The sequence below is a fragment of the Juglans microcarpa x Juglans regia genome, chromosome 7S (assembly GCF_004785595.1).
Source record: "Juglans microcarpa x Juglans regia isolate MS1-56 chromosome 7S, Jm3101_v1.0, whole genome shotgun sequence".
Classification (NCBI taxonomy): Eukaryota; Viridiplantae; Streptophyta; class Magnoliopsida; order Fagales; family Juglandaceae; genus Juglans; species Juglans microcarpa x Juglans regia.
The window spans coordinates 11,887,578-11,900,721 of NC_054607.1; the positions used below are offsets into that span (position 1 = coordinate 11,887,578).

At 37.2% G+C, this 13,144-nt stretch overlaps 1 protein-coding gene across 1 annotated transcript; it reads right to left on the reverse strand.

Annotated features, from left to right (window-relative positions):
* Nucleotides 1-559: 559 nt before the first annotated feature.
* LOC121241713 (secoisolariciresinol dehydrogenase-like) lies at nt 560-1,756 on the reverse strand. The gene is made up of 2 exons (XM_041139600.1): nt 1,594-1,756; nt 560-1,462 (listed from the first exon to the last, which is right to left on the reverse strand). Exons 1-2 carry the CDS (start codon nt 1,632-1,634, stop codon nt 664-666), a joined length of 840 nt encoding a protein of 279 aa, XP_040995534.1. The 5' UTR covers nt 1,635-1,756; the 3' UTR covers nt 560-663.
* Nucleotides 1,757-13,144: the final 11,388 nt, after the last annotated feature.

The following is a 13,144-nucleotide window of genomic DNA, read 5'->3' on the forward strand; positions in this document are numbered from 1 at the left end:
TGAAGCTTGGGACACCTATATGGACCATGCTGAAATCCAAACATTCAAGAATAAAATATCTAATCCCATCAATAACTTTGACGCCTATATTATATATTGACCAATGCATGGACTGACAGAACAAATTGGCCTTACTGTTTTCATGTGGGTATACAGCTTAATTCAACACCCAGCTTTGACCATAAACATGATCCACGAGATTATTTGCGATTAGCTGAGGTCCGTATCTTCAGTTGTAATTGACTCTGATATTATTTGTAACATTTTAAATGAAACTCATGTCAACGTTATATCTGGATCCATACTTCAAAATGACTATAAACAGTATATTTGCGATTAGCTCAGGTTCGTTATAATGGAATGCTGAGAGTACGACGTTATTAGTATTCTAGGAGTAGCTAATAATTTAGGATTCCTATACCTTCCTCACAATAAGACAACAATCTAATTTGAATCCACCTAATTTGCATGATGTGCCTATTACGAGTCTAATTTAAGAAATTTATGTCATGCCTTTCAATTCATCGAGGGAAAATCTCGATTCATCATGGCCCCATTAATTTGTTATAATTTCAGGGGAAATTATTTAGATATCAACATACAAACATAACAACTGCGACCCATATATGCTTGGAGAAAAGATGACAATAATGCTTTCCGTTCTTAGATACTGAAGAACTTTCGTATGCTCTCTGGAAAAGCTATATTGGTGGTGCTATAACCACCATCCACGACTAGGTTGAGCCCACTCACGTACTTGGACTCCTCGCTTGCTAAGAACAACGCAGCCTCTGCCAAATCTCCTTCTTCCAAAACTGCTCCTTTCAAATTTGCCGCAGAGGATATCATCTCTTCCACCTTTTCCTTGTCTATTCCCGCCGATTTTAGGAGCAGAGGGGTGGGCAAAGCATGTGGTGATATGCAATTGACTCTAATTCCGTACTGCCCCAACTCAACACATAAATTCTTGGTTAGTCCCACAACGGCATGCTTGGACGCCGTGTAGGTGTGAGAGGCCATTCCATGTGACAGTGTTGTATTGCTTGTGGTGAATAGAATGGTGCCCCTTTTCGCTGGAATCATTACTTTGGCCGCGTGTTTTGCTCCCAGAAATGACCCCAAGACATTCACATCAAAAACACTCTTGTAATCCTTCTGCTCGAGGTCTAAGATGTTTTCATTTATTTGGCCAGTACGGCCTGCATTGTTGAACATTATGTCGAGTTTCCCATGCTTCGACACCGCAGTATTAACAGCATTCTCGACATCAGACTCGCTAGTGACATCGCAGTGGACGTAGGAAATGGCACCATTGATGCTTTTGTCTTGGGAAACTGAGAAACCAAGCTCGTCTTGGATGTCAGCAATGATGACCTTAGCACCATGTTTAGCGAATAGTCTTGCCGTACTCTCGCCAATTCCACTTGCACCTCCGGTTATCAAGGCAACCTTGCCTGCTAATCTGCATATTCCAAATTTTAATACGGGAAATCTCGAAATATCACAACAATTGATATAAACGATGGAGAGAGAAGGATAATAAGATAAAAGGTAATTAACACAGGTACCAAAAGCTTTGCTTTTTATTATTACCTCTTAGCAATGGGTGCTAGCAAGGACGATGCGCCGCTCATGATGATACTTATTATTGTTTGTGTTGTCGTTCGAGAGTGTTTTGATGTGAATATGAGATCTTGTATGGTGATGTTTTATAAGGAGAGAACTCAATTGTAGAAGGATTACAATTGAGAATTCAATTGTAGAACTCAATTCAAATTTTAATACCCTAGGTGCATGTGATGAAATTTGGTCCTTCTGTTCCTTTCCTGTTAACTCTCTTCCACGGTTCCCATGTGACGATTGATAGGTGGAAACTTAATTCCTTGCTGCCTCAGTAACAAATGTATATAAAAAGAATAATGCCAAGTACAAGTTTTAAATGTACAAACTTTGTACAAGTTTTTTGTTAAAATGAGAGCTCCACCAAGAAGAAAGGAGTTTTTCACACTTTTTTATGGTCGTCTACTTTTTTATACAAGATTTGTCCGAAATCTGTGCATTTTGGACTTCCATTTATCATTTTTCGTATAAAAAAACAAACCAAGAACTATTAAAATACCTAAAAGAGAAAACATTAAAAAAAGAGAGACAGAAACGCTTTGGTGATGGCTGGCGGCCATTACCATGGACTTTGAATCGCGTGGCGACTGTGCTCTTTGAAGAGTAAACGAGAAATGCGTGGTATAATTGTGAAAATTGGATACACAATGAGTTTTTTATACAAATAAACATAATATAATAATATAAACACCTATTAATGTCAATTCAGGAGAAGAGTCAAAAACGCCCCAATTACCAAAAAACACCTATTAATATAAACATGTCTCACCAAACCAATATTATAATAAGCATGATAGACGGGTGTAATAGTCAACAAAAAAATTCCAAAACACTGTAAGGAGACTTGGCAAAATGTCTCTTTCCATAAAACAGAACAAAAATCTCTCTCCATTGTTATTTAAGTATTCTTTTAGTCTATTGGTTCGATATTTGGAACCGAGAGACGAAGCCTCGTACTAATGAATCACAAATTGTTTGATTTGGAATGATGAAATTTGTAGTACGAGGATACATACGTGAATAAGTCTTGCTACGACTGAAGAACGCATAAAAGAGATCCATAGGCCGGGCTCCCGCCTATTGCTTCAGCAGGAAAGGATGCTCACAATCACAAGATTGAGAGAAGCCAAATCGTCAGTAAATGATTTTCTTTTACTCAGTGCATGCTTGGGTTTGAGTTTGGAGGTTTAAAATCTGTTTTTAATAGTTTAAAAGCTCTTTTAGGGAAGGTTTAGATATAAAAAGTCTTTTATCTCATTTAATCATTACAAATTTTTTCACATTTCTACAAAAAAATATAATAAACAATTTAACTTTTTTCAAATCTCAAAACAATAATAATATTAAAAAATAATATTCTAATAATATTTTATTCAACTTTCATCTCAACTCATCTTATCTCAACTCTCTATCCAAACCTCCCCTTTATAGAAAAGATAGTATGTTTGATAAATTTATAAAAAACAAAATGCTTAAGCACCCAAAAAAGGTACCATATTCCAGAGTAAATCCCTTGGCCAAAAGTGGATTTGGGTTTGAGTTTGGCTATTGATCTTCATAATCAATAATCTATTCTTGAGTAAATCCCTTGATCATAAGTCGAGCCTTGTATCTATCAACAGTTCATGACTTGAGCAAGCTTTAATTTTGAAAACTCACTTAGACCAAACAATAGACTTCCTTGGAGGCAAATTGACCAGATCCCAAGTATCAACTTCCCCTTTTGTTGCATCATGCTAAAGGGTGTTAGTGGAAGCCGTATGATAGGAGTGTGGTTCATGCAATCTAGTTAAGGCATGAAAGCAATGAAAATCATGGAGATGTGAGGGTAGAGATCTTAGTCGGGTGGAATGTCAAAGGTCCGAATGTGGATCGTCAACAAGATCCACGGATTGGACAGACATAGGGACTCGATTGTAGCAGTGTTAGGGCCATTAGATGTGTGTAGTTCCGGTGAGCTTGATTCAGGGAAGATAATATCAGGGGTTTGAGCAAAGGTGTGTGTCTCCGAAGGGATGTCAATGGAAAAAGTGGAAACGATGACATCAGAAATTTATCAACCCCGTGGAAGAACGAATGTTCCCAAAAAACCACACAACGGGAAATTAAAAGACAATGTGACACAGGACCGTAACAAATATAGCCTTTGTGTTCGATCCCATATCCAAGAAAGCAACAAAATTGAGAGCGAGGCTTGAGTTTGGTGTGCTTGTGTAGTTGATGTAAAATGAAACAGAACGAACCAAAAGCTTGTAGGTGATGATATGTAGGAGTGGAGCCAAACAGTCTCTCGTAAGGAGTATCAATATTAAGAATAGGAGATGGCAACCAATTGATGAGGTATACCAACGTGAGAGAGGCTTCACCCAAAAATGGAGTAGGCAAGGATGGTGATAGGAGGAGAGCATGAGTGGTATCTAGAATGTGTCCAAGTTTATATTCGGCCCTCCCATTTTGTTGCAAGATACCTAGACATGAAAGGTGAAGAATAATGCAATAATGTTTGAGGATATCATGAAGGCATGTTATGTATACACTAAAGTATTATCAGCAAAAAGACTAGAACTGAGTTTCACTCATTTTGGCAAAGTTGTGATAAATATCTAATAATTCGGAACCTTATTTCATTAAGAAATTCCAGGTATAATGAGAGAAATCATCCACAAAGATTATTTTTATCTTGAGCCACTCGTACTAGGAACGATATTACCAAATGTACATTTACGAAATCTCCAAACATCAGAATGAATTAGATTGAAGCAAGATGCCATAGGCTCACTAGTATTAAAAGGCAATGAGTTGTTTCCCAAGATGACAAGAAATGCAATAGAAAAGACTAGGACTAGTAGATGTAGAACCTACTAAACCCAGATTGTACCCGAGATGTAGATGCATGACCAAGACGAGAGTGCCAAAAGGAAAGTGAGGGTGAAGAAGTGATGGATGCAACTCCAACAATGTTAGGCTAGGAAGGTGGAGGGATGAGAAATGAAACAATCACCCAACTCAATGTTCGATCCCATGTATCTAATTGTTCCAAGGATCCTATACAACAACACCAAGGAAGTAAAACACAATCTTGTAACTAGGTTCACACAATTGGCCCAAAGAGAAGATTGAATGAAAGTTTAGGGACATGAAAAAGATTGGGAAAGATTAGATGTATGGACATCCCTATATTTTGAATGGTCATAGTAGAGCCATTAGTTGTGTGTATTGAAAATGAGTGTCATAACGGTGTAGATTTGGTAAATGTAGATCGGTTAGGTGTCATGTGATTGCAACATGCAAAGTAAGATCTAAGGAGAAGCTTTACTTGGCAAGACTAAGAGGGCAGAGGAAGATGCATTACTAGAATTGGTGAGAGCCTGGTTGATTAGATCCTTGAGATCAACTCTGGAGAGGGTGAAATTAGGCTCAGAAGACTTGCTAGAAGGACCAATGAGATATGTGGGACTCTCAGTATGAGCAGCAATTGTTGTGGGTTGGGGAGCCTTCCAGTGATGCCTACAATTTTCAATAGAGTGTCATGGATGTCTATGTTGGGTTGAAAATATCTGCAAGTACACAAAATTGTAACAAGTAGTAATGTGTTTTTAAAGAAAACAGATGTCGAACCCAAATGGATTAATTATGCTATTGAATACTGAAATTTACTAAATTAATTACTATTTGGAAAACTGAAATTTAAATAATAGATTATCTAAACTAAACTAAAGACAAGATCATTAAAATTAAGAATTTAAGGTTAATAAGAGTAGAACTAGAGCGTTTGATTTCACGTAGCAAATCCCACACAATTTATTCTTCCTCGTTATAGAATTCAAATTATCACAAGTTGATGATAAAAATTCCATAACTATTCAATATTTTCTCTTGAACAATACAAAAAATATCTCCAACTAATAACTCTATATCTCTATGTGAATTTAACTAATTGGAGACTTATTAAATTCTTTAGATTTTTCTTCAAAATCACACTAATGACGGTAAAGTATCCCTACTTTCGCTCAACTAATAGTGCTTAATCCTATAACTTTAATCACAAATCACCTCTCGATCTCATTGCAATTCAATAGATCAAACAATACTTACTTAGAAAATTACAAGCATTAAGAACAATAAATAAACACTCAATTATGGAATATTGAAAATATAACAATTTAGAATATAAATTCTGTGTTCAATGCTAGACTACATCAAAGCTCTAGAAAATAAAATTAGTTCATAATGAAATTGAAAATAACAAGAATAAATCTAGTATTTTTCATTAGAGTTGGTTGATGAAGCATGCGGTATCTCGCCTCTACCCTCCAGATCCACCTCTTCCAGATTTGCCCTCTAGAATATTTTTACTCTAAACTCAAGACTCTCCTAAAAACTAACTCCCCTATTCATCACACAATACGAGATTAAATAGATGTCAAACTTAAATCCGGAAATAAGATAAATGCGGCTGCAATCTAGCCTAAAGATCTAAAAAATAGTTTCTAAAGATAAATGTTAACATAAAAGAAATTATCTCAAGAATAACTAGATTATCTAAAATGGAAGATTCAATAATAAGCGGTTTGATTTACGGTGTTTGAGAGAATTTGGTGGTCAGCAGATTGATTATGAAACTCGGAAGGGTCCCACCGAGTAGATGCTGTGCGTGCTGAATATAGCTGGTCTCATCGCCTACCGAGAGGAAAGACTCCCAATCGGAATGATAGAAAGACTCCCAATCAGGATGATAGTATCCTTTTGCCAACCTACCGAGCAGTAAAGTTCCCTGCCTTTGCTAGTTGTTGCCTACGATGTCATTTAGGTTGGTTGCTTAAGTTGATCGTTTAGACTGGTTGCCCAATCTAGTCGCCTAGAGCCTTGCGCGAAGTCTTCTCGCCCAGAAGGTAAAATATCTCGCTTATCGCCTAACTCTTATTGCACCTTTTGGTCGCGAATTTCCTAGTCTAAATCTTCTCGGCTCTCTTTAGATCTCGTTGCTTCTCATCGATTTGGGTCCGTAGTCTCTTCTTTTAAACCAAAATGCTTTCATTTCGCACTAAATCTTCTCATTCATTCAAATCCAGGAAAATGAAGAAAAATATATAGAAATAAAATAAAATTAATGGTATTGAAGGAAAATGACATTTTTCATAAATAAAATATTAATAAAAATTACATAAAAATCACAGTTATCAAATACCCCCAAACTTAAGCTCTGCTCACCCTCGAGTAAAGAAGAAAAGAAAGACAATTAAAACAAGCATTGGTTTGATTCATAAAACTTATTGCCTCAAAGATTGCTTAAAGTCTATAATTTAAATGAATCATTCAAGATCAATCAAGTCCAAAAGTGAATTCAAAACTCAATCTAACATCATTATCCATCCCTACTTTCATGCATACCCATCATTCTCACTTTATCATTAGTTTCCTGGATAGTTTTATGAAAACAAGTAAATAAATAATGGATCTCTAAACACTCCATAGGCTTGCTTTCCAAATCACTCTCCGCTGTTTTAAATTTTTGGGTCTGTTTCTGAAATCCATGATTTATGGTTTCCTTTTCTAGGTGGTTTTTGTGATTCTGGCAACTAGGGTTGGCCTCTTATGACGCCCTTTACTCCTTTGACGGATTTGCCGTCCGTAGAGAGTGCTATAAATGGCGATTCTTTGGTACAATCCTATGCACATGCGGTTGCTAAGCTGGGGGACAACCATTCGTTCAAAATGCCAATGCGATTTCCAGTGGATATTAACGGTGAATTGGGGTTCATCTTTTCGAAACCAGAAATGGCTAAAGTGGCAGAAGATTATAAATTTACCATTGTCATGAAGTTCAAGCGTGCCCGACTTTCGATTGATAACATTCGGTTGAACGTGGTAAAAAAGTGGGGTTTGCTGGAAATTCCAACGATCAGTTTATGAATGATTATCATGTCTTAATCCAGATGAAAAATTAATGTGATCTTGTGCATGGATGGGCACATGAAAGAATAACGATGGAAGGAAATTCATTTCGGCTGTCTAATGGACTAAGGAATTTGGTTTACATAGAGAATCTTCATTGGCCCCTTAATGGATTTTTTTACTTGGTTTACAAATGCATCTTTATCGTCGTGATTGTCTCCAAATTTTTGCAATTCGTTTCAGCAAGTATCTTGGGATGGAGAATGCAACACATAATTGAACTAGAGTGACGAGTGCAAGAATTTGTGTGGAAGTGGATTTGACCATGGAACAAGTGAAAGGCTTCTCCATTGTGGTTTCTCTGAAAAAAATGTATTTGGTAAGAGGCAAGATATGAGAAGCCATGATTCTATTGTATGAAGTGTCATTGATAAGGACATACTGCAGTTGTTTGTAGGGTGGGGGAGGGACGTAAAGTTGAAGGGAAACAGAAAGAAAAGACAAACATTTGGCAGCCAAAAAACACTATAATAAGGGGGGAGGCATCAGGGTCTAAATATGGGTTGGAGATAGAGGTGAATATTATTTTATCTAATGAAAAATTGCCGATCATTCTAGAGGACAGTAAAAAAGGCAGAATAATGTTGTGATTGAAGGAAGCAGTGATGAAGTCCCTATTCCTGGTGGTGCCATGATCTAAAAAGAGTCTAATCAAGGTTTACAAAATTCTATAGATAATCAAAAGGAAGATAGTGATGAAGAATGTGAGGAAGTTTGGGGTGATGAGGAATTGGAAGTGGTTCCGGAAACAGTGCAGACCCAGATCGAGAAGTCTCCAATGTTATCTGGGACTCTAGTTTTTAAACCAAAAAATGATGACTATGCTAGAAAACATAAAGCGGAATTAGCTTTGGGTTTCTATTCGGATCGGGAAGAAGGAGAAATTACAGGATTGAAGGGTAAAGAAAAGGCATATGATTCTGATGGAGTTGCTCCTTCGGATTTTGAAAAAAAAAATAATAGAGATATAACAGTGAGGAAGTCTCAGTGGGTTCACACCTGATCTCAGAAATTGAATTTATGATAGACACCATTTTCTATTGGAATGTTAGAAGGTTGGGGAGTTTGAAGAAGTGATTGAAGTCGTTACTCATTAAGAATAATGTATCCATTTGTACGATTATTGAATCCTTTGCTAGAGAGAATCGTATGGCCGCAATGGGTAATTTTTTTACTTTTAATTATTTTTGCTTGAATGAAACTGTTGAGGTAAGCTTTGGATTTTTTGGAAGGAACCGGAGGTTATTTTTGCTCAAATGAAACTCTTATCACCTTTCTTTACATCAAATGTACTTATACTAAAAGAAGGGCACTATGGGCTGATTTGGAACATAGACAGATGAATGATTGCCCTTGGATGGTGTTTGGTGATTTTAATGCTATTCATATGGATTCTAAAAGAATTGGTGGTCAGCCGAGTCAATTAATTTCTATGTATGAATTCAATGACTTGCTTAGACAAGTGTGGGCTTTTTGATCTCCCGAGTAGTGGACAAGCTATGTCTTGGTGTAATAGACATGAAGGGGTGGGTAGGAGCTGGGCGGAGTTGGATAGAGTGGTCATCAATAATGTTTTTTCTTCTCAATATACATTGGCTCATTTAACATATTTGAGTTGCAAAACTTTAGACCATTGTCCCATAATTGGGAATTCGGAGAGGCCATTTTTATCTTACGGTCCGACCCCTTTTCGTTTTCAGAATATGCGGTGTCTATATGAGAACTTTTTGTCTTGTGTTCAGGAAGCATGGCATCGACCAGACTCCGGTCCAGGATGTTGAAATTAGCTATTAGACTCAAGAGAACCAAACTTGCTTTACGAGCTTGGAATAAGAATGCGTTTGGACTTGCTGATAGTAACTTAAAAGCTCTTGAGGAGAGTTTGGAAAATTAGCTTACTTGGTGACCAAACTTGAAATTAATGTTTGGGAAAACGAGAGGCAATTTGTTTGGGTCAAATAGCTAAGAAGAAGTGGTTGATTGAAGGTGATCAAAATAAAAAATTCTTTCATTCAGTAGTAAACCAGAGGCGAAGGAAGTGTCAGATTTCTCGGATGGTTCTTGATGATGGAACGATCTTGATAATGCTGAAGAAGTGCACCTAAGCACTGCACAATATTTTCGAGAATTTCTTACAATGTCCATCAAAGTGGTGCAAGGTAATTTAGCTTTTATTCTTGATCATGTTATTACGGAAGATGATAATAAAAAGCTTTGCCTATAGCTGACTAAGATGGAAGTTAAAGAAGCAATGTCTTCTATTCCCAAGCAAAGTAGTCCAGGACCAGATGGATTCGGCTCAGATTTTTATATGAATTATTGGGATTTCATTAAAGAAAATGTTATTGAGGCTGCTAGAGATTTTTTTCGGGGGTCGCCATTACCCAGGTTTTATTCGTCTTCCTTCATTGTTTTAATTCCTAAAGTGCCTAATTCATCTAGTTTTGATAAATTTATGCCTATCAGTTTGTGTTCTGTGGCTTACAAGATTTTTTTCAAAAATCATTGTAACTCGTTTGAATCAGGTGATTCATAACTTGGTCTCGGGTGAACAAGGTGCCTCTGTTACGGGATGGAGCATTTTTTAAAATATAACGCTCGCACAAGAAATGGTTCATTCCTTGTATAGGAAAATTGTGGGTAGTAATGTGATGGTGAAAATGGATATGGCCAAAGCATATGATAGATTACATTGGGGCTTCCTTTTGGAGGTTTTACATACATTAAGCTTTTACAATCAGTTTTGTAATTTGATAAGTTAATGTGTCAAGTCTCCATGATTTTCTATGATAATGAATGGGACTTTTAAAGATATTTTCCAATCAGCCCGGGCTTTGTGGCAAAGGGACCCTTTATCGCCTTACATGTTCATTATTATGGAAGACGAATTGACAAGGTTACTTAGAAAAAATTTTGAAAGTAGGTCAGATTGGAAAATTCACTCATCCGATGGGGGCACCTTTGATCTCTCATTTACTATATGCTGATGATCTATTGAGTTTTACTAATGGCCGCAAAAAGTCTATGAAGGGACTTGTTGACACTCTTGCGACGTATGAAAGATGGTCGGGTCAGAAAAATAGGCTTTATTTCCTTCTAAATTTATTAATCCATCTTGGAAACGTGAGTTGTTGAGAAGTACAACTTTTAAGGAAGGAAAATTTCCGGTGACTTACTTGGGTGCACCTCTCGTTTCTAGCAGATTGTTATCTCGTACTGTTGAGCCACTTGTTGAGAAGATCAGGAAAAAGGTGGTGGGCTGGAAATGTAGTTTGCTTGCCCAAGGTGCTCGAATGATATTACTGCGGCATGTTTCATCCAGTATGCCTATTCACATTCTCTCTGTGCTCAATGTCTCGTGGGTCATTACATATCAGATAAACTCTATTCTCACCAATTTTTTTGTGGTGAAGGGGAGGGAAAGAGGAAATTGCATTGGTGAGCTTGGTCGAAAACTTGTAAGCCTAGTAAGGAAGGAGGTTTGGGATTGAGAGATTTAAAAGAAGTACAAAAATCTCCCCAGATGAAATTTGCATACAGGCTTCTGACGTCTAAAGGCTTGTGGGCAGATTTTTTTTAAATCCAAGTATCTAAGAGATGGGCATCTTATGTCTTGTACTATGAAGACTTCTGATTCACGTTTTTGGAGATCAGTTGTGGCTAGTGTTCTAGAAGTCATGGAGAATGTCCAGGTTCTGTTGAGGGGTGGGAATTCATACTTTTAGTATGATAAACGGTTAGCATCATGACCGCTCTCAATTAGGATTACTGATATTCCTAATAAGAAACTTCGTATTAAAGATTGTTGGTGGATAAAGCCTAGAATATTGAGATTTTGAAGGATCTTGTGGGGGATGAGGTCATGGAAGAAATTATCCAGACTAGAATTAGTGGGCATGGTGGTTCGGACGTTTGTGTATGGAAGCCATCTCCCGATGGTAATTTCACTACAGCTTCAGCTTGGGAGGTTTTTTGGAAAAAACAGGATATAATGTCGTGGCATGATTGGTTCTGGAATAGGATTTTGCCCAAAAACAAATATCTAGATGAAATTGGAGAGCTTGGTTCAATAGCCTTGCGGTGGATGAGAGAGTGCAAAATAAGGGTATATTGCTTATGTCGACGTGTGATTGCAATAGTTCACAAGTCAAGGAGTCCAGTCATGTCTTAGTCACGGGTCATATTGCAACTCAGATATGGGAATGTGCTAGTAGATTATTGAATGTGCCATGTTTGTTATTTGATACTTTGTAGGCAAGAATCTCGGCATGGATTATTTCAGCTAAGAAGGTTTCTTTATCTTGCAATCTAACTGGTATGCTTTTGTGCATCATTACCTGGTGTTTATGTAACCGCAGATGCAAAGATAGAATGGAGGGGTTCAAAGCTAATACAGAGCAAGTGTGGAGGTCGGTTAAAACGTGGCTTAAAATTCTGGCAACAAAATTGAAAGTACATAAAAAGTTGACTTCTCAGGACACTCACCTACTGAATGAACTTAACTTGGAGCTGCCCAGTGTTGCTGTCCCAAAATACATGTTAGTGGGGTGGATTAAATCTCCTCGTGAATGGTTTAAAATTAATTGTGATGGGAGTGCTCGCAATAATCAAGGTTCTTCAGGGGGTGGTGGTATTTTGAGGGATGCTAATGGTAATTTCATAGGAGCATTGATGTAACACCCTATATTTTAGTGTATTTTTATTGAAAGATTATTTTTATTCAAAAATTTATTCTCTTGTTTTAAAATTGTCTGATTTTTAAATGGTTTATTTTTATGATCTTTAAATTGTGAAAATTAAATTTGATAGATTTTCTTAATATTAATTATTGTTATGCATTTAAATTGTTCTTCATTTAAAATTAATTTATTGTTGGATTTAATTATTTTATTTTCATTTTATCATTACGTTTAAATTATTTTATTTTATTTGTTGTTTTAAAATCTTTTTCGTTGGATCATTTTTGTGACCCAAGATGTGAGGATTGGACCTCATTTCTTTCCCTTCATTTTTTCTTTCCTCTTTTTGTTTTCTTATTCTCTTTTCTTTTCCTTCATTTTCTTTTCTCTCCCCTGCTCTCCTGCGCGCGAAGGCCTTCTCTCCCTCTCTCCACCAAGCCACCTCCACGCGCCGCCGGGCACCACCGTGTGCCTCACCGCCCCTCTCCTTCCCTTCCCCACCGGTCGGCGACCACCACCATTCAATCTCAGCCTCTCTCGCACCGCCATTTGTCCCCATACACGACACAAAGCCGCGGCCTCCATTTGTTCAAGTGCCGCAGTCGCGCTACCTCCGGCCACCACTTCATCCTCAACCTCCTAGCAACCTAATGCTCTGTCAATCCCACTTATATAAATACACAGGGATCGAGACACCAGGATGCTGACAACACGGTCACACATCCCAACGAAGTGCCAGTGTGTTACATGCAACAGTGTACAAATAAAATAACGCAGCGGATAGTCAACTAAGTACCAGAATTTATTTACAATCAAACATCGGTAACGATTTAAATAGCAGTTATACAATCATCCATAAAATATATTACAATAGTTTCAGATAAACAAAC

Coding starts and splice junctions, on each gene's coding strand:
- LOC121241713 (XM_041139600.1), bottom strand. CDS start 1,634: ATGAGCGGCGCATCGTCCTTGCTAGCACCCATTGCTAAGAG. Junction 1,463..1,593: donor CTAGCACCCATTGCTAAGAG/GTAATAATAAAA, acceptor TGGAATATGCAG/ATTAGCAGGCAAGGTTGCCT.